The 27,632-nt window shown below is 39.8% G+C and overlaps 1 protein-coding gene across 11 annotated transcripts in view; it reads left to right on the top strand.

Annotated features, from left to right (window-relative positions):
• The window catches only part of cep112 (centrosomal protein 112), a 134,628-nt gene that overhangs the window by 23,879 nt on the left and 83,117 nt on the right, over window positions 1-27,632 (top strand). For 8 of the 11 annotated variants that reach the window (XR_009119545.1, XM_058048964.1, XM_058048961.1 and 5 more), the window contains 8 exons: window positions 2,989-3,088; window positions 3,463-3,581; window positions 5,982-6,125; window positions 14,534-14,688; window positions 14,798-14,927; window positions 15,980-16,072; window positions 16,140-16,199; window positions 17,617-17,696. Coding sequence is in view for 10 of the 11 variants with exons in the window: in XM_058048964.1 (XP_057904947.1) it covers window positions 2,989-3,088; window positions 3,463-3,581; window positions 5,982-6,125; window positions 14,534-14,688; window positions 14,798-14,927; window positions 15,980-16,072; window positions 16,140-16,199; window positions 17,617-17,696 (881 nt within the window). In the remaining variant the exon portion in view is untranslated. The remainder of the gene's footprint in view (window positions 1-2,988; window positions 3,089-3,462; window positions 3,582-5,981; window positions 6,126-14,533; window positions 14,689-14,797; window positions 14,928-15,979; window positions 16,073-16,139; window positions 16,200-17,616; window positions 17,697-27,632) is intronic. The other 3 variants (XM_058048960.1, XM_058048968.1, XM_058048966.1) reach the window with 3 other exon arrangements.

The raw sequence follows: 27,632 nt of genomic DNA, 5'->3' as shown, positions 1-27,632 counted from the left end.
GTGCATGCGTGGGTTTTTTCCTCCCACATTCCAAAAACATGCTAGGTTAATTGGCGACCATAGGTTCCATAGGTATGAATGTGAGTGTGAATGGTTGTTTGTTTATATGTGCCCTGTGATTGGCTGGCGACCAGTCCAGGGTGTACCCCGCCTCTCGCCCACCCGCCTGGGATAGGCTCCAGCACCCCCGCGACCCTCGTGAGGAAAAGCGGAAGAAAATGAATGAATGAATGAATGTTCCAAATGGCTGCACAGTTGTTGAGTGGTTAGCGCGGATGCCACACAGCTAGGAGACCTGCGTTTGATTCCTTGCTCGGGTATCTCTGTGTGGAGTTGGCGTGTTGTGGGTTTTCTCCGGATAGTCTGGTTTCCTCCCACATTCCAAAAACATGCTAGGTTAATCGGCGACTCCAAATTGTCCATAGGTATGAATGTGAGTGTGAATGGTTGTTTGTCTATATGTGCCCTGATTGGCTGGCGACCAGTCCAGGGTGTACCCCGCTTCTCGCCCAAAGACAGCTGGGATAGGCTCCCGCACCCACCGCGACCCTGGTGAGGAAAAGCGGTAGAAAATGAATGAATGAATGTTCCAAATGGCTACACGGTGGATGAGTGGTTAGCCTGTAGGTCACACAGCTAGGAGACATGGGTTCGATTCCCTGCTCGGGCATCTCTGTGTAAAGTTTGCATGTTGTGGGTTTACTCCGGGTACTCTGGTTTCCTCCCACATTCCAAAAACACGCTAGGTTAATTGATGATTGGTGACCAGTCTCTTACAGCTGGGATAGGCTCCAGCATGCCCGCAAATCATCAACAAATAAAGGGCTGTACATTGCCACCTTTCTGTAGCTAAAAATGACAACTGTTGTGTTGTATTTTGTGTATTTTCTTTTTGTGTTATATATATTAAGTGGAAACGTATGGGGATTTCACTATGTTACTTATGTGAAGTATTTTTGTGTGTGTTTCCACTGCAAAGAAAGCATATTCCTGGAATTTGTAAGCCAGTTTTCCTCACCACACCGGGTCCTCGGAGCAGCAACAGCAGCAGTAGCAGCAGCAGCAGGGATGAGGTGTAAAAAGGAATAAAAAGCCCCCCAAAATTGCCACCATAAAAGCTATCATTTCCTCGCGTCCCATGCACTCTCCTTACAGGACCAGGCACTGTGTCAGCGCATTTCTCCCCCTATAAAGAGGTTTTCACTGCATGGGGTTGTCAAATGGAGAAAAAATGGGGTATTCCTAAATGTGTTGTGAACTTTGACCCTCCTTTCATCACCCATGTCCAGTTGACAGAAATGTGCCCCTGTAGAACACAATGGCAAAATACACATTTTCATCCATAGAATCACTTTATGAATTAAGTCTAAAATCTATTAGTTGTTTTGTTGTTGTTTTAGGTAGGCGCATTTAATGCTTCTGAACCACTTCAAGCACTTCAAACCTCCATGGTGTAATTTACTAATTGCACACAGATGTTCCGCATCATGTAAATGTCATTAGCACATCAGCATCTCTGCACAGGTGCTGTGTTCAGGTGCTGGTTTACTCATTTACACCGCAGCCTCCTAAGGTTGAGCTGTGCATATGGAACATGACATATTACCCATCAAACGGAGCCTAATTGAAATGCTGTGTGCCATTACTTTTCTAATTATCCAATACCAAGACACTTTGGAATGTTCTGTGCCTCCAGTTTGGGGAAGGTATGTTTGGATGAGCTTGGTTTGGAACCACTTAATAATAATGATATTATTGTTATTATTATTATTATTATTGCTTTTTATTGTTATTATTGTTAATAATAATAACAGTAAACACTCTAAACACTGTATTTATTTTACATTTTGGAACGTTCTGTGCTTCCAGTTTGGGGAAGGTATGTTTGGATGAGCTTGATTTGGAACCACTGAATAATAATAATAATTATTATTATTTTTACAGTTATTATTATTATTATTATTACTATTATTATTGCTTTTAATGTTATTTTTGTTAATAATAATAATGATATTATTATTATTATTATTTTATTGCTATTATGTTAATAATAATAATGATATTATTGTAATAATATCATTATTATTGTTATTATTATCATTACTATTATTATTATTGCTTTTTATTGTTATTGTTAACAATAATATTCTTAATAATAATATTATTTATTTTATGTTTATATTATTACTATTATTATTATTGCTTTGATGTTATTGTTGTCAATGTTATTATTAACAATAATAGAAATAAGAAGCAAAACTAATAATAGTAATGATAATAATAATTATTATTATTAAGTGGTTCCAAACCAAGCTCATCCAAACACAGAAGCACAGAACGTTCCAAAATGTAAAATAAATACAGTGTTTAGGACTTTTACTGTTATTATTTTTAACAATAATAACTAACAATAACAATAAAAAGCAATAATAATAGTAATGATACTAATAATAATAATAACAGTAAAAGTCCTAAACACTGTATTTATTTTACATAGTATATCAAAATATTGTTCTATAGTGTTCTCTAGTGTACAGAACACAAGTCATATTTTGATTTGGTTACATTCATACATACATGGTTGGTTTGCAGGTAACCGTATTCATGCTGTTAACATTATTCAAAATATAAATAATAATAATAATAATAAAAAGACAACTACAGTGCCCACCCCCTGTTGGAAACTTGTCCTGTAGTTGTTTTCCAAGTGTTCTGACCAATTTTTGTGGAGTTTTATGCACAAATGCTATCTCCCAATGTAAAAGAATCCTTTAGTTTAATTACCTGGATCCATACGATGATCTGGATCACCCCCAAAATTCAATTGTTTTTTCCCAAAATCCCATTTCTGCCAATATTTTTGGAAATATCGAAAATACAAAAAAGAACAGTTGGATCCATGCTGGATGGAATACATTGTGGTGATCTACAACCATGCATTCTTCTTTCTTCAGTTTATCCCATTATCCCCTGTCTATTCAAAACCAGATTCTACATCGAAAGAATGTGGAGATTGAAGAGCTGAAGACTCTACATCGGTCCAAGCAGAAGGAATCCGAAGAGATGCTCCACAAACTGGAGAGGAAAGGTGAGAGGTCACTGCATTGCAAGGATGTTTATAGTAATGTCTAAGAACACTCCCATGGAAACCCTCCCAATAGATAGAATCCTACAAGATGCAGTGCTGCGCATTGACGTTATCCAGCTGTGATGCTCAATCATAAACCCTCAATAGAATCCCAGCTTTCAGTATGTTCTCTTCTCCTCCGCTGAGGCGCGTCTCTGATGGAAAGCAAAGATAAACCACCAGACATTTGTCAGTTGCGGTATATTTATTCACATCGACTCTCTAATGCATCAGCAAGACATATAGGAGGAGAGACGTGTCTGTTTCTGTGTTTCCATGCACCATGAGGACCAGCCTGACTTCTGCGTTTTTCTCGTATGCTCTCGCCCTCGCAGTTCAAAGTGTGCTAAAGGAATCTCATGTCATCTGCACCAGTAAAGACATGCAGATTGCTGAGCTGAAGAAGATGACCGATCAGAGCGCCGACTTCTTGAAAAACGAGTGGGAGAAGAAGGTAAAAGTACCTGGTTGATCCTGCCGGTATCATGTGCTTGTCTGAAAGGTTAAGTCCTGTAAGTCTAAGTATACACTGTACAGCAGGGGTCTCAAACTCAATTTACCTGGGGGCCACTGGAGCTAGGGTCTGGGCGAGGCTGGGCCACATTAGGTTTTCCAAAAAAACAAACAAAAAACGCATTTATTAAAAACAGAAAAATGAATAAACTTTTGTTCCGATTTTCTACAAGAAAAACTCTGATAAAACATTCCACTGTTCTCAAATATCTTAATTTTTATTTTTCTCTACAAAATAAGATGAAAAATAAATAAATAAATCAAGAAAGTCAATCAATCAGTAATAAATAAATATAATAATAATAATAAAACGGCAAATAATAAAAACTTAAGAAACCACATATAGTTGGTGGGTAGACCAGATTAAAATGAACAAAGCATTATTAGAGCCCTGTAGACATGACAAAACACGACTATAGTCACGTTTATACTCTTTTTATTTACAACATATTGCGCAACTGCAGGGTCTTGAGACGCATGCTAACTCGCAAACTAGAGAGCTAGCGACCTAAACGGTAGCCTTCAAGTTATTTCCTTTAAACTTAAATAGCCAAAAACGTACCACTTCCAAACGGGTAGGGAGGATAACTATTAACAGTTATTTAACCTTTAACATGAACATTAATCAAGCGTAATAATTTTTTCTGGGTACATGATACCATACAGCATCCATATCAAACTTGCGCGGGCCGCACTAACATTAAACTTTCAAAACTCAAACTAGGGCCACATTTGGCCCGCGGGCCGCGTGTTTGAGACCCCTGCTGTACAGTGAAATGGCGAGTGGCTCATTACATCATCAAACAGTGGCGCCTCTACATGTTACGAGCCACTATCATAACATTTTACCAGTCTTAGAGGTGCTATCCCTCCAAATTACACCTTTTTCACTCCCAAAAATATACCACCACAGACAAACATATGTTACCCATAGAGATTACAGAGAACAGACTCTACAAAAAAATTACAAAATTCTTCACAATTACGAGTTAGTATGGGTTAGACGCCTGAATGGCTGTCACCCACTCAAGGCTCATGCACAGGCACATGTCCGTAGTGTGTGCGTACATAGATTATACACATGGTCTCTGGGAAGCTATCAACAGTTAGCACGGCCGAGCAATACATAACCGCAATGGACAGCTCATTGAACTGTCATCCAAATGTAATATTAATGCTGTTAATATTAGAGCTTCAGACAATAAAAGAACCTGTCTTAATGAATGGCAGAGAGAATTATAACCTGACGTGTCAAAAATCTCCAAATGACATTGATTTATGACTTTTGTGAAAGATCATGGAACATGCAGTCAAGATTAGTAAGCTCTGATGGAAGCTGAAAATGCATAAAATGACATTTATTTGTTAATAATGTTAATAAAATATACAACATAAGGTGACCAGAAATATTTCAATATTTATATATTTACATTTATTTATATGTATATATTTATATATTCAATATTTCAATTTCAATATTGAACAAAGCAAATTTTTTTCTCAATCAGAAATCACTCCACACTCTTTATTGCTCTCTGGTTCTCCCATATCTTACTTATTGTGTGGAAATATGGGGTAATAACTATAAAAGCAATCTTCACTCGCTAAATGTACTGCAGAAAAGGTCAGTAAGGATAATTCATAATGCCGCCTACACAGAACATACTAACTCCTTATTTCTAAAAGCACAAATACTTAAACTTGCTGATATAGTTCATCTTCAAACAGCTAAAATAATGCATAAGGCTAAAAATAACCAATTACCTAAAAATGTCATCCAATACTTCTCTACAAGAGAGGAGAAATATGATCTCAGGGAAGAACTACATTTGAAACACTTATATGCTAGGACTACGTTAAAAAGCCATAGCTTTTCAGTATGTGGAATCAAACTATGGAATGGATTGAGTAAGACCCTCAAACAATGCACAACGATGAGCCAATTCAAGAAACAATACAAGCAGTTGATGTTTGCTAAATGCAAGGATGAAGAGTCTTGAACCAGTCATGATGTGCTATACATATCACTATATTGACACTTACTATGGTACCCATTATGTCATTGGATGATCATATCACAAAAAATGAAAAAAAAAACCTTAAACCATATTAGGAAAGCAGGAAGTGAACAAATGTAACTGTTACTGATTGTAAAAGTACCAGATGGAGGGGTAGGATTTAATAAGCTTTGCTTCTTCCTACTCCTTTTGGACATGTGGAACTGTGAACTTATTATGTGATGCATTCAATTGTAATCTGATGCATGTTCAAATGAAATGGAACCATTACCATAATAATGATAATTTAGTGTATCACTGATGTGATGCTGCCCCCTTGCCAGCTGCATGCAGCAGTGGCAGAGATGGAGCAGGAGAAGTTGGAATTGCAGAAGAAGCACACGGACAACATCCAAGAGCTGCTGGAGAGCACCAAGATGAGGCTGGCTAAGATGGAGGCCGAGTATACCGCTCGCTCCCGATCCACCGTGAGTATGAAATGTGTTTCTGTGTGTGGCTGAGGTTTCTGGACGCCTTTCGGGCATTCAAAGCTCAACTTGGTAGCACATCCAATTGCATCAAGGCTGACACGTTCTGCTTTACTCCATTACACATTCTGTATTGCAGAATTCATCTGTAAGAAGATTACTATAGTCAGACCATTTGTGAGCTGATTCTTTTCTATATTACCACCATTATTGCACAGAAGAACACAAATACTGTACATGGGAAATCATGTTAAATTAATAATGGTGAAATTGTCAATTTTCTAGCTTGCCGTCATATGTTGCCCCTGCAAAAAAAAAATCTGCTGCTTGATGGCAGCCATGTTTTTCAACAAATTTTGAAATCAAATTTTACACCCATGGCTGCCAGCCCCTTTTAGGGTGTGTACCAAATTTGGCGCAGTGATTCCCTAAAGTAAGCTGCACGGCGGACGATTAGTTAGCGTGCAGGTCCAGAGTTCGATTCCACTCTCGGCCATCTCTGTGCAGAGTTTGCATGTTCTCCCCGTGCATGCGTGAGTTTTCTTCGGGTACTCCGGTTTCCTCCCACATTCCAAAAACAATATGTCTATATGTGATTGAATGACGACCAGTCCAGGGTGTACCCCGCCTCTTGCCCGAAGACAGCTGGGATAGGCTCCAGCACCCCTCACAACCCTTGTGAGGATAAGCGGTAGAAAATGAATGAATGAATGATTCCCTAAAGTAGCCCTGAAGTTACAATACATCTTTTTGTGTGAGAAATTTCAAGTCAATCCGACATATAGGCTTTGATAACAGCGCCACCATTTGGTGAATTTGTCATTCGAATAATAGCACCCTTTTGTGTGCAGCAACTCAGGAGTAGAAGAGTGAGCTTACACAAAATACATTCAGACATGGCAAAAATCTGATGGATGATATGATGTCATAGTATTGCTCTTTTTGTACTGAGCAGCCAGACCATTTTCCTATGTTGCTGCAAGTTAAATTTCCTGTTATATGGTTATAGACAGGAAACAGAACTGTAGGCAGCAAAGATGAGGATGCTGAGGTTCTCATTGGGAGTGACCAGGATGGATAGGATCACAGTACATCAGAGGGACATTACACGTTAGAGGCCTTGGAGATAAAGTCAGAGAGGCCAGACTGAGATGGTTTGCAGGAGGGATAGTGAATATATCGGTAGAAGGATGAGGAAGAAAAAGAAGAAGAAAAAAGAAGCTCTCACTGGTGCCATTCTGTGGTGGCATCACAAAAAAGGCAAAGAAAAAGCAAAATACGGTTTATTCTCTATAGATTCCCAAGGTGTTCTACTTTGGAGGGTCCGCTGCAGGAAATGCACACACCCTTCATGGTCATAAAAAAAGTCACCTATGCTCCACGATGGTGAAATGAAGTGTAACTTGTAGGTGAGAGCAACTGTCGTGTCCTCGCTGTCATATTTATCAAAACCTCTTTGATCCAAGTGTAGACTAACTTTTTTGGGGGGCTGCGCTCGCATGCTGTACTTCCTTTGATGCTGAATGAAAGCTTTTTTTAATTTTTTTTTATGTGGGTTAAAGAAAGGAGCAGCTTCTTTTAATGTGGCTTAATCACCACCAGGGGACCTGAAATGGAACGTGCCTCACAAAATAGCATTGTTGTCAGCGTGTCATCAGTCACGGGGGGGGGGGGGCCTGTCATGCCGCATGAATCGCGCATATTGCTACTTGTCGTAAATCTGTCAGCAGGCTCACATTTGAAAGGCATCACATAGTGGACATTGTGTGGCCCGCAGGTAAGGCCTCTTTTTTTTTTTTTTTTTTTTTAATAATTAAGGACAGACAAGGCCTATGAGGATGAAAAGAGCCCTCTGTCATTGTATATTAGCTGTTCTACTACACGCACACACACCTAATAAAGTATGTTCAAAGTGAACTTTATCTCATATGGGTTATCACAGCACCTCTTTGACTGTAGTAGTCGCTGTATCCAAATGTCAAAGTGTCACGGTGACATTTTTGTCATTTTATTTTGCAATGGTTTATTAGCTTTTTTGATGTTGCATCGTTTATTCATATTTAGTCCGCAAAATACAGTAACATGACAGTTGGACTTTGGCTATACACTGAATATGACTGCGACAGAGATACTGCATGTGTATGAATGTTATCTATACTCCGAGCACAGCAGACACAGTGATTGAGTGGGTGCTTGACAATAAAAGCCAAGCCGCTATCTTCTGAAGTGTTGTGCCAGCCCATCTCTTGATTGTAGTCCATCACTTTTCCATTTGCTACATATAAATAGGTCAGACTAGAGATATGGGCGGTTTTGTTTTAAGGGAAGGAATAAGTCAAAGATTAAGGCTAATAAATGCGTTGTTAAAGGGGAACTGCACTTTTTTATGTTGTACATCATTCACAATCCTGATGTGAAACATGAACACATTTCTTTCCCTTTTAATCTGCATTATAACACGAGAAAACAAGTTAATGTGAGCTAGCTAACAATGCATTTGGATACACCTATTTTGACTATGAAGACCTCGAAGAACTTTGGATTGTTTAATATACATGTGATGCATGTAATAGTTTTTGATTATTTAAAACACTACCCAAACTTCTTTTAAAAGCACATTAATACACATATATGCTAGTTCCGTCAGCAACAACAACAGCAGCGTAGATACAGCGACAACACTCACTATGTCCGCTCTCATTGGGATGGCTGTGTCTTCCACCACAAGATGTGTGCTCCAGTCCTCACGTAAAAAATGCTGACGTCAAACGAGCATCTTTGTAGCACAATGGAGCCCTGTTGGTGTTTTTGTTGTGAGGGCTTTGGCGTCAAAATGACCATTTCCCCAAGACGTCCATTGTTAGCCAGCTCATATTAACTTGTTTTTGCAGTTTTTACACAAGAGGCACCTTTTTATGACGTCATTCTTGCACCTCACTCTCCAGGTATGACAAAGGAATGAATGAATAGTCCATCATTTTTCTATTTGCTACATATAAATAGGTCAGACTAGAGATATGGGCGGTTTTGTTTTAAGGGAAGGAATAAGTCAAAGATTAAGGCTAATAAATGCATTGTTAAAGGGGAACTGCACTTTTTTTATGTTCATCATTCACAATCCTGATGCGAAACATGAACACATTTCTTTCCCTTTTAATCTGCATTATAACACGAGAAAACATGTTAATATGAGCTAGCTAACAATGCATTGGGATACACCTTGACTATGAAAACCTCTAACAACATGTTGTGATCATGCATTAACATGTACACTGATGATAACATGTAATAGTTTTTGATTATTTAAAACACTACCCAAACTTCTTTTAAAAGCACATTAATACACATATATGCTAGTTCCATCAGCAAAAACAACATCAGCGTAGATACAGCGACAACACTCACTATGTCCGCTCTCATTGGGATGGCTGTGTCTTCCAGCACAAGACGTGTGCTCCAGTCTTCAAGTAAAAAATGCTGATGCCAAACGAGCATCTTTGTAGCAAAATGAAGAGCAAGGTATCCACTTTTTGATCTGTGAATGATGCTGAGACTAGCGGTTAGTGAGGCGTCGTGTTACTCTGCCAGATAAAAATAGTTTTTCATGTTAGCTACCACAATAATATTGCTGTAGCTTGGTTAATATACAAGTCAGTTGTGTTAATTGAGCACTTTTGGCGTTTTTTTTTGTGAGGGCTTTGGCGTCAAACTTACTATTTCCCAAGATGTCCATTGTCAGCCAGCTCATTTTAACTTGTTTTTGCAGTTTTTACACAAGAGTCACCTTTTTATGACGTCATTCTTGCACCTCACTCTTCAAGTATGACAAATGAACGTATGTTCCATCTAACCGTTGGAGTAGCTATTGTGCCAGCAGCACCATAAATCATTTTGTAAGTCTGTTTACCTATTCATTATTACCAATTGTTTTGGACTACTATCACACATCAGCTTGCCTAATAGCCATGAAATTCTACAAACCGGTAAGACTGCAAAAAAAAAAATAACAGCCAGAGTAACTATGAGCTGCCAATCATTATCCAAAGCTGGATGCTGGAAATTTTGAACATGTCCAAAGTTTGGAACGGCTCGCGCTGTCTGTCAATGTCTGCAGACGTCTGTAAACCAGCTGAAAAACTCATGTAAAAAAAAAAAAAAGTCCAAAAAATGCACGCCATCATTTCTCAGATGGAATCATTCAAAGCCGCAGAGGGACGGAGCCTTAAGCCAACTCCTTTCAGAATAAATATCGCGGAAAAGCCACTGAAGGCTAAATCAAAAGCTTGCATGATACACTGACATCTTGCATGACATCATACATGACCGTTTTGTGTTATTAAAAGGCGTACAGTACAGTCCAAAATTTTGGACACACACACAACTGAATGGTCCCGACTCCATTAGTAAGGCGGACCACCCTGACAAGGCACACCTGTGGAGTGACAACCATTTCAGCTGATGACCTCATGAAGACATTTAGAAGAACACCAAGGCCTGCAGCACTATCAAAACAGCAAAGGGTGGCTACTATCTAGAATCTAGAACAGGGGTCTCAAACTCAATTTACCTGGGGGCCACTGGAGCTAGGGTCTGGGCAAGGCTAGGCCGCATCAGGTTTTCCAAAAAAAAACCCCAAAAAAACGCATTTATTAAAAACAGAAAAATATACAAACTTTTTCAGTGCTTTGGTTCTGATTTTCTACAATAAAAGCTCTGATAAAACATTCCACTGTTCTCAAATATCTTAATTTTAATTTTTCTGCACAAAATAAGATGAAAAATAAACAAATCAAGAATAAAGAAAATCAATCAATCAGTAATAAATAAATATAATAATAATAATAATAATACGGCTAATAATAAGAAACCACATAGTTGGTGGGTAGACAAATAATTTTTTTTCAGATTAAAATTAACAAAGCATTATTAGAGCCCTGTAGACATGACAAAACACGACTATAGTCACATTTATACTTTTTTTATTTACAACATATTGCGCAACTGCAGGGTCTTGAGACACATGCTAACTCGCAAACTAGAGAGCTAGCGACCTAAACGGTAGCCTTCAAGTTATTTCCTTTCAACTTAAATAGCCGAAAACTTACCACTTCCACACGGATAGCGAGGATAACTATTAAGTTATTTAACCTTTAACATGAACATTAATCAAACGTAATAATTTTTTCTGGGTACATGATACCATCCAGCATCCATATCAAACTTGCGCGGGCCGCACTAACATTAAACTTTATATCAAGGCGGGAGCCTCAAACTAGTGTCCTGTGGGCCACATTTGGCCCGCGTGTTTGAGACCCCTGATCTAGAATATAAGACATACTTTTTTGTTAAGTACATAATTCCACCTTTTCATTCATAGTTTTGATACCTTCAGTGAGACTCTACAAGGTAAATAATGGGGATGTCCGATATCATCCAACTCTCAATATCCGATGCCGATATGTGTAACATGAACATGCATGTATTGTATACAACATTTTGAGCATCATCATGAGCTGCTCTTTTCATAACCTGCATCCACACAGAACATCAACGTGATGAGATGAGTGCTCCAGGCTGTCATCGAGTTGCTGTATATTATCTGTTGTCAAACGTTCCATATTTTTCATCTTCAAAGACCCCTCTTTTGAAATGTAGCGTATGTAGTTCACACCCAGTAATTCACGTCAGGAACACCTAATTAGTGGATGTAATTTGCTCCCACTGAGAGTGTCCAGGTGTACCAGCCTGAGCTCGGACAGGTGCTTCTTCTCATCTCCTGCCAGAGACCAGAAGTGTCAGCACGTGTGCCTGCCTGCAAAACACAGGCCTTCTTGTTATTGTCTTAGCACCCTGCGCTACTAACACAAAAGCGCAAGTCTCTCTTTTTCTCTTGTGCTCAAATGCACCGCCGCTTTCTTCTCTCCCATCTTTCTGCCAACCCTGTCATCGCCCGTCTCTGTTATCATTCAGATCCACTGGCACGCTCCATCTTTAATCAGAGCCCTATCATCGCCTTTATCAGCTGGTCCATGCAGCATTCCATGCGATCATATAGGCAAGTACATCAAGACAAACGGTATGCATAGAAGCCGTATATCAGTTGAATACCCAGTCTCTGAGAAGAAGGTTACCATGGTTAGGACAGATTTCTGCTAGGCACTCATTGAAAGGGGACCTATTATGCTTTTCCACTTTTCTGACTTATAAATGGTAATAGTAATGGTTTAATTTCATTTGAACATGCATCAGATTACAATTGAATGCATCACATAATCAGTTCACAGTTCCACATGTCCAAAAGGAGTAGGAAGAAGCAAAGCTTATTAAATCCTACCCCTCCACCTGGTACTTTTACAATCAGTAACTGTTACATTTGTTCACTTCCTGCTTTCCTAATGTATTTTTTTTTTTGTATTTTTATTTTTTAATTTTTGTCACGTACCGAAGTACAAGGTGATATGACCATCCAATGACATAATGGTTACCATAGTAAGTGTCAATATAGTGATATGTATAGCACATCATGACTGGTTCAAGACTCTTCATCCTTGTATTTAGCAAACATCAACTGCTTGTATTGTTTCTTGAATTGGCTCATCGTTGTGCATTGTTTGAGGGTCTTACTCAATCCATTCCATAGTTTGATTCCACATACTGAAATGCTATGGCTTTTTAACGTAGTCCTAGCATAGAAGTGTTTCATATTTAGTTCTTCCCTGAGATCATATTTCTCCTCTCTTGTATTGGATGACATTTTCAGGTAATTGGTTATTTTTAGCCTTATGCATTATTTTTGCTGTTTGAAGATGAACTATATCAGCAAGTTTAAGTATTTGTAATCTTAGAAATAAGGAGTTAGTATGTTCTCTGGAGGCAGCATTATGAATTATCCTTACTGACCTTTTTTGCAGTACATTTAGCGAGTAGTTAAATGTAGTTAGAATGTTGTATTCTCGTGTTAAAATGTTGCCTAAGTGTCGATAGTGAGGTTAATGTTACCCGCGGGGGCAAGGGAGGCTGAGGGTGAACCACGCACCCCCCCAGGGGTACCACCCCCAGATCCGGACACCACCCCACCCACCTCCATCAGAACCGAGGTCTGACTGTAGTTTTTGCAGTGTATCACCTACGACGTACAAATACAATGATGATGCACGTCCTTCACGTTGGACATGTTGATAGTAGGGCTGGGTTAAACAATTATTTTTGGATGAATGACGGGGTTAATCATTGCAAACAAGGAAAGTTGAAAACTTTGTCTTCTCCTCACAAGCAGCTCCCGGGTGCTTTCTCAATAGGTAGTGGTGCATCGACGTCGTGCTTTTGTGATATGCCATCTCAATTTTGCATAGGTCACAAACCACCGCATCATTACCTTTTGCCGTGAGGTATTCCCATACTTTGGATACTCTGATGTGCGATCTTTTCTTCTGGCTGGACTCACTGAAACCTTTTGCCTTGGCCGCCGCCGTTTTGATTAGTGAGTAGTGGTGTGTCGTTTGTGAACGAACGGGTCAAAAGAACTACTTCTTTTTTGCGACTGAATAAACTGCCCATAAAATACCCGTTCAGTCCATGACCGACACGGAAAGAACGTGAACATGAGTGAACGGACTGACTCGACACGACTGATCACAGGCTAACGACCAATTGACCGAAATGAATGGCTATTTTTACTGAATGAAGCGGAATGATCCTGTTCACTGAAACGAACGGTTTTGCCCACTACTAATTCTGAGTGAAGGTGCATCGACATGCAGTTCTTGTGTCGATGTCATCGATGACGTTGACACGTCGTTCCAGCCCTAGTTGATAGTATAGTTTCTTGCAGCTACAGCTTTAAAGCTCAAACTCTTCGGAAAACTGCTGTAGTTGAGATTTTTTCTAAAGTGAGAGAAGAAAAGGCAAGGAGACGTCTTCTAAGACAGATTCACATGATGCTTTTCACTAATTCTGAATTTCTCATCGACATCGACATGCAGTTCTTGTGTCGACGTATTTTTTGTGTCAATGTCATCGATGACGTCGACACGTCGTCCCAGCCCTAGTTGATAGTATAGTTTCTTGCAGCTACAGCTTTAAAGCTCAAACTCTTTGGAAAACTGCTGTAGTTGAGATTTTTTTCTAAAGTGAGAGAAGAAAAGGCAAGGAGACGTCTTCTAAGACAGATTCACATGATAACATCGTTCCCATGCTGCTGCTGTGCTGCCGCGACCTTTGGCACACTTTGTGTAGCAAAGATGTTGTTGCCGTTTGATGACTCACATATCTTGGAGGGGAAATCGGTGTAAAAGAGTTTATTTGAAGTCGACCTCGCCGTAAGTTCAGGCTCGCTCCTAAACAGTTACAGCTAAAGATGCACACTGGAGAACACAGAAAGTTGTGGAATAATGGATCTTGGTGTGTAGGTGCACACGGTGCATGAGCTGGAGCAGCAAGTGGAGCGGCGGTCTGTGGAAGTGGAGCAAAGCAATGCCTTGCTTCAGAAAGTGACACAAGAGAAGGCCCAGCTGGAGATCCACCTTGCATCCATCAATGTTGAACTGCAGGAGGCTAACAGAAGGTCTGGAGATATTTGCCCAAGAAAGGATATAGGATGATGACCTTGATATTGTAACAGTGTACCGTATTATTATTTTTCCCCCACCCGTGATGCTTTGACCTGTCCACAGGTTTATGGTCCTTCAGAAAGAGAAGGATGAACAAAGCGTGCTGTCTCAGCAAACCTTCCAGAAGTTCCAGGCCAAACACGAGGCTGATGTGAGCCATTTACACAAGGAGCATGCTCTGTCTGTGGCTAAGGTGAGGTCTGCAGAATGTCACCAGCCACATTTGGCTTTAAGACCAAGCAGCAGTGCAAAACAAATGTATATTCTTTATTGTTCTATTTATCTACCTTATTTTCTCCCCATTTTTAGAAAGTAATTGCTTAGACATGGAGAAGAGATAGAATGAAACCATCTCTGGTTCTCCCTACTCCTTCCCGGACATGTAGAATTGTGCAATGTTCAAAACAAAGCATTACCATAACCATAAGGTAGTGGTTCTTAATTATTTTCTGTCATGCGCCCCCTAGAATACAAAAAAATGTACCCCCTTTGAAATACTATTGACAACCTGTCATATTTATTTATCTGTACAAACCACTGTATGAGTTGCTGTCACCAGCATAATTCAAGTATGAATAAAGTCAAACAGACCTTCCAACCTTGAAGAAATCTTGTGAATTTTTAGAATCAACTTCCATCAGAGAGGCTGGCACGGCGGTCGAGTGGTTAGCGCGCAGACCTCACAGCTAGGAGACCAGGGTTCAATTCTACCCTCGGCCATCTCTTTGCATGTTCTCCCTGTGCATGCGTGGGTTTTCTCCAGGTACTCGGGTTTCCTCCCACATTCCAAAAACATGCTAGGTTAATTGGTGACTCCAAATTGTCCATAGGTATGAATGTGAGTGTGAATGGTTGTTTGTCTATATGTGCCCTGTGATTGGCTGGCGACCAGTCCAGGGTGTACCCCGCCTTTTTCCCTGAAGACAGCTGGGATAGGATCCAGCACCCCCACGACCCTCGTGAGGATAAGCGGTAGAAAATGAATGAATGAACCTATGGACAATTTGGAGTCGCCAATTAACCTAGCATGTTTTTGGAATGTGGGAGGAAACCGGAGTACCCGGAGAAAACAACATGCAAACAAAAGATTCGAACCCCGACTGATACTTGATGATGCAAAACTTTTATCTTGTACAATTATGACCTTTTTCCCGACTTTACGCCCATTTTTTTTCCCCCTCTCATTACATTTTTTCTCTCTGAACAATATAACGTTATTCTACAAATACGGTCTCTCTCTTGCAGGCCTCTGAGGTGATGAAGGACTTTGAGAACACCATTGCCCAGCTGAAACAGCAGCTCCTGGTCAGTGAACATCAGAGACAGACACAAGCTCGGGTATGAGACGCTTCCAAAAAGAGATTTTAATCCTTTGCAATGTCACACATCTACCGTCTCTGTTCAGGATCAGGATTTGAAGTTCCAGCAGGAAAAAGATGAACTGCAGCTCAGCTACAACACAAAGGTGCGTGCTTCAACTTGCTGTAAGTTTTTAACTTGACTTGAAGGAAGCTGGAAATGGGGATTCTTTTTAGATTGTATGGAGAACATGGACAGAAATGTGACAATAGCCACGTTTACATGGACACAAATATTCCAATTCCATTCAGGTTATTTGCTCAAACAGAAAGAATGTAACCTTTGTATACACCTCATTCCGAAAGAAAAGTGCCAATCCGAATGAATATATAATCGGATTCACAGGGGTGGAATATTCCTTTCCCAAATCCCATTGAGGTATCTTGTACCCGCTCAAATGGAAAGTTGTCAGGGTGCGTTCTTCTTCCTGGTGTTTTTCTTCTTCTGTTGTTTATTGGCGGTTGGCAAGCAGCTTTCATGTGCATTAGCGCCATCTGTGGAACAGAATCTAAACCCTTCTATACGCCATTCACAAGTCCAGTTTTATTAAAAAAGAAAATATATATCTATAGAAAACATGTCCCGAGTTTAATTATAAAATATTAGCAAGATTGAATTGTATCTTTTCCTGTTTAAATTTATCCCGGGTGCGTTCTTTCAGCGAATGCTGAGATATGACGTAACACGCAGATCGAGACGTTCTTTAGTTTTAAAAATGAAGGCGAGCAATCGGCACTGGACTGCTGCGGAAAGTTTGTTTTTGAGCCAAACTAAATTTCAAGACTGGACGAACAAAAAACTGGCAATACGGAGTTATTCCAACAAGTGAAAGAAAAACTGGACGAAGTCGGTATCACGTGATGCTGATGTTTACGTTTTATTGCGCATGTCCCATTGACTATTCTGGTTGATTATAGCGGCGCATGTAGACACGCGATTGGAATATTCCTTTCCATCTATACCATTGCTTTCAGAAAGGTCATTCAGAAAGAGAAAAACCCCTCATGTAAACGTGGCTAATGAGTGGGTTAGATCTGTAAGACCAGCAGCAACATAATATGTATTTGAATATAATACCTTTATGTATATACTGTAGGTCCAAGCTAAATTCTACGAGTCGTCTTCAAAGCAGCAAGCCAGCTCGTAAACAAGCCCTCTGTTAATGAGCTGAGCTGGACCAGACTTTTTAGGTTAAGATCGGGTTTAAAGACTGGACCTGGGCCTTGGTCATCTTCAAAGTACAGTGGCTTGATACACCTGCAAGAACTTTACAGGCCTCTGCACCACTTCATTTAAGGAGGGGAAGTTAATTGAACCCTTTGTAGATGAAAGTTGTGTCTTATTGATGATTTTCCAATAGCGGAGGCCATATGCTAATAACCTTATTGGTCTGTCTTCCACGTGTGGGACATGAAAAGGCCACCATAAAGTTTAATATATAGCTCATATGCTACATTTTGATGGTGCACGTGATCACAAGTATGAACTCAAGGCACACCCTTCTCTCTTTCTCTTTCTCCCAGGTTCTAGTACTGCATAGTGAGGCGGAGAAAGAGAGAACAGAGGCCTCAAGGAAGATAGCCAAACTAGAGGATGCAGTCAGGTACAGTAAGGCACCAGTTTTTGTATACAGTATCTCATATTTCAGCAATAGTATAGAAATCAAACTTATGACAAGATGTGGCAACACACCCGTTATTGTCTAAATAGTTGGCAACACAAGTTGCCCTTGGGTCGAGTGGTTAGCGCGCAGACCTCGCAGCTAGATGACCGGAGTTCAATCCCACACTCGGCCATTTCACACACTCGTTTTCTCCGGGTACTCCGGTTTCCTCCCACATTCCAAAAACATGCTAGGTTAATTGGCGACTCCAAATTGTCCATAGGTATGAATGTGAGTGTGAATGGTTGTTTGTCTATATGTGCCCTGTGATTGGCTGGCGACCAGTCCAGGGTGTACCCCGCCTCTCGCCTGAAGACAGCTGGGATGGACTCCAGCCTCGTGAGAATAAGCAGTAGAAAATGAATGAATGAAGAAGTTACCTTAATCCTCTTGGGCACTCACTTGTTTTGCCAACTATTAGACAATAATGTTGAGTCATTTTCACTGCTACACAAGCCATACACTGACTATTCTGAAATGTTCAGTTCTATACTACCTGTATAGTATACATCTATACATCTAGTATTTCCCTTGGGGGGGAGATACAGCATAATTAAATGCTAGCTGAAATGTGATTGCTGTACTTTATCTATACCAGTGGTTCTCAACTGGTTTGGGTCGTGTTTCTCATATATGGGGAAATTTGAATTTCAGGTCGTGCACAATAAGCGTGTTGAATCATTTTTATCCACAAAGTGAAAAAATGTCCATAAAGGTTTTCTATGTTTTCTAACATTTTGTAGACCTGCCAACATGTACTCATTTTCTGTACTCGGCATGCATTTTGGCCCATATTTACACTTGTACACTTCGTTGCTGCATTTGTACAATTTTATGGGAGTTGATATGCCAATCTGCACGAAGGTGAAGTGGCAAGCTCTCAGCGAATCAGAGCGCATCCTGCAGCTGCTACTCCAAGCACGTGTTTGCAGTTCACTACAATTCAGTCAGTGCCTCAAATCAAAACATTTCTCCAAGGTTGGCAGGTCTGATTTAGTCTCTACTTATTAGCTCAGCAGACCGATAACAGCTTCTCAGTAAGAACTCTTGCTAAGTTCAATTTTAGAGCCTTTACATTGAAGCTATGTTAAACTAAACATACATAAATAAAAGCATGCCAATTGTAACTTACATATAATACAAAATAATTTATCTTTGACATTCAACATAAATTAAATTCATTTTTAAAAATGGGCTAGTTAAGTTCCCAATGAAGCGTTGTATGCTAGCTGAAATTAGCTAATTTTCTCGTGTTATAATGCACAGAAATATGTGTTCATGTTTCACATAAGGATTGTGGATGATGGGTAACATTCCAAAAAAATAAAAAATAAATGTTAAATAAATGCTAAAAAATCTTACTATTTTTCAAATTATACTGTAATTTCAAAATAATTAATTTTCACATAATCAATTTAAGACAATGTAATATATCCACCCTTAATTGTTTTTTTTCCCCTTTACTCTAATATTGAGTTCAATCCCATATGTTATGCCTTTATGATTTCCAACAGTATTAGGACTTGTTTGTAGCTCTTTGATCAGAGAAGAACAGTCGCCATGAATCCTGATTTGAGGTGGAGTTTTTTCATTAACAAGGCTGCCACGGTGCACTATATTTTCTTTGATGCTTTTTAATATTTCTGTGAGTGCTATGGGACCCGAGAGTCTGAAAACGGTGATGAGAGGACATACAGATCAGAGCCTGGCGTGGAAACTCTGGAAAGCTGTTTTTATTATTACTTCTATGCAGACAGAATGTTAATTGCTAGTGTGACGCCTTGTCATTTGACAATGAAGTTTAATAAAGCACTACTATGTGGTGTATTAATGACCAGGAATGTTTCATAATAGACATAATAGACTTTTTCATAATACCGTAATCCCTTGTTCATCACGGTTAACTGTTCCAGACCTGACCTGATTCCTTATTTATTAATCACATTTTTTTTGTGCATAAAAATACTGTTTACTACCTTCGCAGTACAGTTTTTAACATTATCAGAGCCATCTAGACACAAATAGCGCTCCTTTACACTCATATAATCCAATATAGCAGACATTTAAGACTCGCTATCAATGTGTTCCCTCTGGGAGCTGAGTGAAAGTCGGACAGGAAGTGACTTTGGGGTTCAGATTGTGAAATACTTCAAACCTGTAATAAGGGATCAAGTCTGTGTGGCTCACCAAACTTTGCGGTAACATTACTGACACCGAGTGGCCAGTGTAGAATACTTAATATTATTCACAGCATCTTTGAATGCCTTACAGAGTATTTGTGTTTTAGTTCATTTTTTCTTGTAAATGCTTAATTTAGGTAAAAAAAAACATGTAGGATTTTCTTAAGTGTGTATTTTTGTGCTAATAATCGGCCATATTCAACCAAAAAACAGCATTATTTATCAATTACAATATGTTACATATGGTATATTCCATATGGTATATATTCTATACTCCGGGTACTCCGGTTTCCTCCCACATTCCAAAAACATGCTAGGTTAATTGGCGACTCCAAATTGTCCATAGGTATGAATGTGAGTGTGAATGGTTGTTTGTCTATATGTGCCCTGTGATTGGCTGGCGACTTTTGGGGGGAGGTGAATGAATGAATGAATGTTCAACTTCTTCAAAAGCTGGAGACAGTTCTCAAATTTCAAACCAGGTTTTCCTATTAGTTGGAGGAGTATAATAAAACTAAAATGAAGTAAAACATTGGTTGACTTCCTAGCTGTTCTAACCACAAACTATGTGAATTAGTCTGTCCTAGGGTAAAATCACTGCCGTTAAACCCGTCATAGTTCCACAATGTTTGCATTTTAAAATCCTAACCTGCCATGCACGCTAGAATTAAACTAAAATAAAGTAAAATTACTCACTCTTTCCCTATGTCGCGACTCCAAATTGAATGTGAATGGTTGTTTGTCTATATGTGCCCTGTGATTGGCTGGCGACCAGTCCAGGGTGTACCCCGCCTCTCGCCCGAAGACAGCTAGGATAGGATCCAGCACCCCCCACGACCCTCGTGAGGATAAGCGGTAGCAAATGAATGAATAAATCAATCACAGGGCACATATAGACAAACCATCGCCAGCCAATCACAGGGCACATATAGACAAACAACCATTCACACTCACATTCATAACCTATGGACAATTTGGAGTCGCCAATTAACCTAGCATGTTTTTGGAATGTGGGAGGAAACCGGAGTACCTGGAGAAAACAACATGCAAACAAAAGATTGCCCTGTGATTGGCTGGCGACCAGTCCAGGGTGTACCACGCCTCTCGCCCGAAGACAGCTGGGATAGGCTCCAGTACCCCCTGCGACCCTCGTGAGGAAAAGCGGTAGAAAATGAATGAATGAATGTAGTATTTTCCAAATTGTATAGCCACATTCACTCGGTAAAAACTGCAGTAAAAAGGTAATTTATGAGCGTACTGTTTCAGAATAATCACCCAATTCTTTAGTAATTGAAAATCTATCAGTGTAGAAATTCCAAAGCCTCATTTCTATGCCCCCGCTGTTTGTCTCTGTGCCATTTCGTCGTACAATAGCACAACACCCCCCCCCCCCCCCCCCCCCCCGAACCCCTTATCCAGCAGTACTTCCACTACAAGGGGAAGGCATTATTTGGTCACAAGCAGATTACAGTTCTATTGGTGGAATTAGAATGGGTTCTATGCAATAAATACTCCGGCTAAGCCCATTCAAAGACCGCGGGCCCACTGCAAGACACATACGGTCCAGTCATGGTGCAGGAAAGATATTTACTTTATGTGAGGATGGGGTTTGCATTAGATATGCATTTGCATATTTCAGTTTGGAGGAATACATCTTATATTGTTCATATCTTGAGCGTGTAGTTTCTGTCATAATCACATTTGAAATTACGTCAATTTCTGCACACATCATTGTGTTCGATTCCACAATATCCTTTTTCCAGTGGCTTTGTGAGAGTATGAAAAACACATTTCCCCACTTAGTATTCAGCATAAAGATCACAGGGTGACATTTGATGCTTATGTCCGCTTCTTGTTTGCGCTTGTCGAAAGTCCGCCCGGCAACAAAAGCTTTAAAAAACAGCAGACACAGCCGCTGTTGCATTAATGACGCTCGCTGTTAGCATCACTAAGGAGTCAAGTCGATGCCTCATTTACTGTTAAGCACCCAGAAAGTGGCCCATCAGGCTACTGGCTAATGAAGTGCTCAGCTTGATGTCTGCTTTACCTGCCTGCCTGCCTGCTACCGTGGCAACAGCAAAGGCCTTTCAAGGCGATCCAGGAGAACTTCAAAGTCAAAGCGAGACCGCCTGTGTGTGTGTATGTAAAGATGGAAGGATGAAGGATAAAACTAAACAATCTCCTCAACGTGCCAGCAAGGCAAATGAGGTGTGGTGGGGAGTCTTTCATGTAAACAGGCTGTGTATTATTATTATTATTTGTATTGTGGATTTTTCCTCTTATATTTTGATACTTTAGTTTCTTTGCATTGCTTTCCAGATTTTTTTCCCCTGGTCTACACCAAGCCTTTTTTCTTTTGATGCAAAAAAAACAACAAAAAAAATTACCTGTCTTGTCATGCAAATAATAATAGAGTTTTGGGTCTGTGTTACTATAGCAACAACAAGCACTACGAAGCCATAAAAAGAAGAACTTTTTTCTTCTTCCAACCCAGCATGCTTCAAATCATCATCGGGCGGCAGCATAAGGATAGAATGATTTAACACAGATTTTGGGGGATGGAGAGATGGAAAGTACTTTTAAAACTACAGTGGGCGTCATTAATTTGTTCTAGAAGGGACACAAACCAAGTTAATGGTCCCATAAGAAATTATGTAAATCCAATTAGTGTGTTCCGTAAAGTTGTGCAATTATTGTTCAACATGCATAAAATAATTAGAAATGCATATAAATGATGAATAATGAGGTTAAATGAACATTTAAGGTTACTTTTACCTTCACTGAAGTTAATTGGCGACTCCAAATTGTCCATAGGTATGAATGTGAGTGGGAATGGTTGTTTGTCTATATGTGCCCTGTGATTGGCTGGTGACCAGTCCAGGGTCCATGGCAGGGGTGGGCAGATATTTTGACTTGTGGGCCGCATTGAGTTAACAAAATTGTCCGGGGGGCCAGAAAATATATTTAACACACACACACACTATTTTATGTTTATAGTTTTCCTTGAATTATTTGTCTAATTTTATCTGTAAAAGTGTTTGTCGCTTTTTTCAGGAGTACGTTAAACATCAGACTACATCAAACTAATTTAATACAGTTTTTTAATTACAGTTTTGTTGTTTTTTTTTTTTTTGCTAGTTTGGATGTTAAAAGTTTAAATACTTAGAAAGCAACTGGCGGGGCCGGATTCAAACTCTTGGTGGTCCACATGTGGTCCCCAGGCCGTAGTTTGCTCACCCATGATCCAGGGTCTATGCTCCAGCATACCCATGACCCTCGTGAGGATAAGCGGTATAGAAAATGGATGGATGGATGGATGGATGAATGGTGCCTGCCTGTTCCCAAAGACACAATGTGGTAGCAAGATCAACATCTTTTTGTTTTGCCATGAGTTCATCCATTCATTCATTTTCTACCGCTTATCGTCACGGGGGGTGCTGGAGCCTATCCCAGCTGTCTTCGGGCGAGAGGCGGGGTACACCCTGGACTGGTCGCCAGCAGCCAATCACAGGGCACATATAGACAAACAACCATTCACACTCACATTCATACCTATGGACAATTTGGAGTCACCAATTAACCTAGCATGTTTTTGGAATGTGGGAGGAAACCGGAGTACCCGGAGAAAACCCACGCATGCACGGGGAGAACATGCAAACTCCACACAGAGATGGCCGAGGGTGGAGTTTAACTCGGGTCTCCTAGCTGTGAGGCCTGCGGGCTAACCACTTGACTACCGTGCAGCCCTTGCCATGAGTGATTTCTCGAATTCAATACCCAAAATGGAGCCAAAAGTTGCAAGTTCCAGCATTTTAATGAAACAAGGTGAGGCACGATAACGGTGATAAATCAAGCTGAGTCATATATGTATATATATACATATATACGTATATATATACGTATATATATACATATATACGTATACATATATACGTATATATATATATATATATGTATATATATACGTATATATATATAGCAGATATACACATGGTAGCGTTTGCATTTTTTTTTTAAAATCTTTTTTTGCATGTTTGTTCCTTGGTGCAAAAGTTTGGACACCCCTTCTCTCTTTATTTCAGTTATATTAAAAACTTGCATGAGAGCTCTCCTTAGTGCAATGCAATATTACTCAACTAGCTAACATCCTCATACGCACTGTGACTTGTGTGTATGTGTGTGTGTATGTGAAACGTTATTTTCACAATTCACTGTCTGTAACATACAACTCTAGCTTGAATTCCTGGTGGATGGAAGCCTTTGTACTGCTAAATAGCCAATTTGACTTTAAGTAATTGTTTGGTCATGCATGCTACTCGTAGAGGTGTAACGTGTGCGTGCGCGTGAGAAGTTCCACTACATCTGCGTGTCTTTGAAGCCGTCTTATCTTCCCCAGCATTGCTCTCCCATGACAGGTTGGGCTGATGGGAGGAAGGCAGGCATGGAGGTGTATAGCCATGGTAGTCCATAGAGAGGGGTCGGAGAGGAGGGGGGGGCGAGAGTCAGCAGATGTTTATTTAGTAGGCTTTCAAGAGCCGAGCTGCAGGTATGGAGGTATGGATCGTGAATATTGGAAAAGTCTCAACCGGGGGTCAATATTTTCCTCCCATGGAAAGTGCTACTGAAAGGGCTTGTTTGGAGGTTCGATACCACCAATCTTTACTGCATGACCATTCAACTAAATGTTCATTTTAGCTCGTGCATATTCATTTACATTTTTTTAAATCCTAAATCAGGTCTGAACTTTAAGAAGTGATATTTACATTTAAAATGTTATATATATTTACAGCTTTAAGTTATTGGTGGCAGAGTATTTTTGCAGTTTTTTTCCTCTGAATATTAAGTTTATTCCCATAATATGTTGACATTATTCTTGTCATATCATGACTTTTTTTCCCCCAACCTCATTTTCTGAAAATTCTTTATTTTTTTGCTGGATTTACATTGCATTACAAAGTAACAAATAAAATCATTTTCCAGAATAGGAATATTATTACAATTTTTTTATTTTAATATTTTAAAATTACTGTTCTTTTTTTCCATGTTTGTTGTTTTATTTATTTATTTTATTTTTAAATAGTGCTGAGGGCCAATAACCCCACCCCACCCTAATACTGTTCTTTTTTTCCATTTTTTGTGCATTAAAAAAAAAAATCTGTTTGTTTTTAATGAATGTGCTGACGACCAGTCCAGGGTGTACCCCGCCTCTTGCCCAAAGTCAGCTGGGATAGGCTCCAGCATACCCCCGCGACCCTGGTGGTGTAGTTGATGGCTATTATAGGCTGAACTCTACTGTTTCCATCCATCCATTTTCTGGATAGTTTATCCTCACGAGGGTCGCGGAGCTGGAATCTACCCCAGCTGTCTTGGAGCGAGAGCGGGATACAATCACAGGGCACATCTAGACAAACAACCATTCACACTCACATTCATACCTATGGACAATTTGGAGTCGCCAGTTAACCTAGCATGTTTTTTGAATGTGGGAGGAAATCGGAGTACTGTGGGTTTTCTCTGGGTACTCCGAGAACATGCAAACTCCATGTCCAAGCGGGGAATCGAACCTGGGTGTCCTAGCTGTTTGGCCTGCGTGATAACCACTGAAACACTGTGCAGCCACTCCAGTTTAACACAATAATAAATCAGCCTTTACATAACAACAATAATAAATGTTGATAGATTATTATTATATTGCAGTGGTTTTTATGTTGCAAACGCCAAATATAAATGTAAACATATAATACCAGCATGACTGTATTGCTCCTACTGGATCTCGTGCTATTGTCAAGGTGTACCTAATGTGTGTCCAAAGTCTTGATTAATATTTCTGTCATTCCTTGTCTTTTATTATTCTTATCTAGCTGGTCTTTGTGGTCCGTCTCTTATTCTGCATTTGTCTTCTTGCCTTTTTTTTTTTTTTTGTTCTTTTCTCACCGCTCCCTTTCTCTTTCTCTGGGGATGCGGATGAAAACCAAGCCTGGTTTATTTTCTTCTTCAGAGGACGCTGAATATTTCAGTTTTGTATTTTCTTTCTCTTTATGTGCTCCCTCTTTCCCGCTCTCTCGCTCTTTTTAGTTTTTTATCCCGAGCCGCTTTGATGTGTCTGTGGATTCGTTATCATTCCATTTGGATGAGTTCACAGACGCATACGCGCACACTCGCAAATGCTTTTTTACAACTAGAAAACCAAAGGCATCCATGTTTAAGAATGCTTTCTGGTTTAGTGTTTGTCAGTTGTTTCCATGCAATGCTCCTCCCACACCACGTCTTGGAGAACTCATACTCTGAAGAATAAAATAGCAGAAATCAGCATTTGTGTGCCCTGGTGAGAATGATGCCGTAGATGGCAGTGAAAGGCCAGGTAATGGTTAGAACTTTGGCTGACGCCACATATAGTACATTCCTGGACATATAGTACATACTTTCCCAGGCGCTCTCAAGGCCTTACCTTGACTGGGTATTTTTACCCTCATCTAACTTCTCACAGACACAATGACATTCTTTTCTGCTCACATAGTACATACTTTTCCTACATTGTCTCAGGGCCTCACCTTGACTGGGTATTTTTAGCAATATCTAACTTTTTCATCTGTGAGTTTACTCTACTACTGACTTCTGAGAGGTAGGTATCCATTGTCATGCATGAAGGGACGGTACTTCTTATTGTACCATGGAGGAAAGTAATGGTAATGGTTTTATTTCATTTGAACATGCATCAGATTACAATTGAATGCATCACATAATAAGTTCACAGTTCCACATGTCCAAAAGGAGTAGGAAGAAGCAAAGCTTATTAAATCCTACCCCTCCATCTGGTACTTTTACAATCAGTAACTGTTAGATTTGATCACTTTCCTAATATTGTTTAAGGTTTTGTTTTGTTTTTTTCATTTTTTTATTTTTTGTGAATTGACCATCCAATGACATAATGGGTACCATAGTAAGTGTCAATATAGTGATATGTATAGCACATCATGACTGGTTCAAGACTCTTCATCCTTGTATTTAGCAAACATCAACTGCTTGTATTGTTTCTTGAATTGGCTCATCGTTGTGCATTGTTTGAGGGTCTTACCCAATCCATTCCATAGTTTGATTCCACATACTGAAATGCTACGGCTTTTTAATGTAGTCCTAGCATATAAGTGTTTCAAATGTACTTCTTCCCTGAGATCATATTTCTCCTCTCTTGTAGAGAACTATGTGGACAGTGATCAGAAAGTGGTCAGTCAGAAAACTTACATACTTTGCTGAGGTCAATTTCAGTCATTTAATGACCAGAAAGGGTTCTACCAACCATCTCCCAATGATTCCGATCATTGTTGAGATATGCTGAACGTACTGTACATCATCCATCCTCATCAGTCGACAGGATTGTTAGAAAATCAATCTTCATGTATTTGTTGGCGGGCTGCACGATCGACAAGTGGTTAGCAGTCTGGCCATACAGCTAGGAGACCTGAGTTCGATTCCACCCTCGGCCATCTCTGTGTAGAGTTTGCATGTTGCATGGTCCTCCCACATTCCATAAACATGCTAGGTTAATTGGCGACTCCAAATTGAATGTGAATGGTTGTTTGTCTATATGTGCCCTGTGATTGGCTGGCGACCAGTGCAGGGTGTATCCCGCCTCTCGTCCGAAAACATTTGGGATAGGCTCCAGCACCTCCGCAACCCTTGTGAGGATAAGCAGTAG

The sequence above is a fragment of the Doryrhamphus excisus genome, chromosome 15 (genome assembly GCF_030265055.1).
Source record: "Doryrhamphus excisus isolate RoL2022-K1 chromosome 15, RoL_Dexc_1.0, whole genome shotgun sequence".
NCBI classification, from domain to species: Eukaryota; Metazoa; Chordata; class Actinopteri; order Syngnathiformes; family Syngnathidae; genus Doryrhamphus; species Doryrhamphus excisus.
The sequence above is the reverse complement of the archived record's forward strand: the minus strand, read 5'-3'. Positions and strand labels throughout refer to the sequence as shown.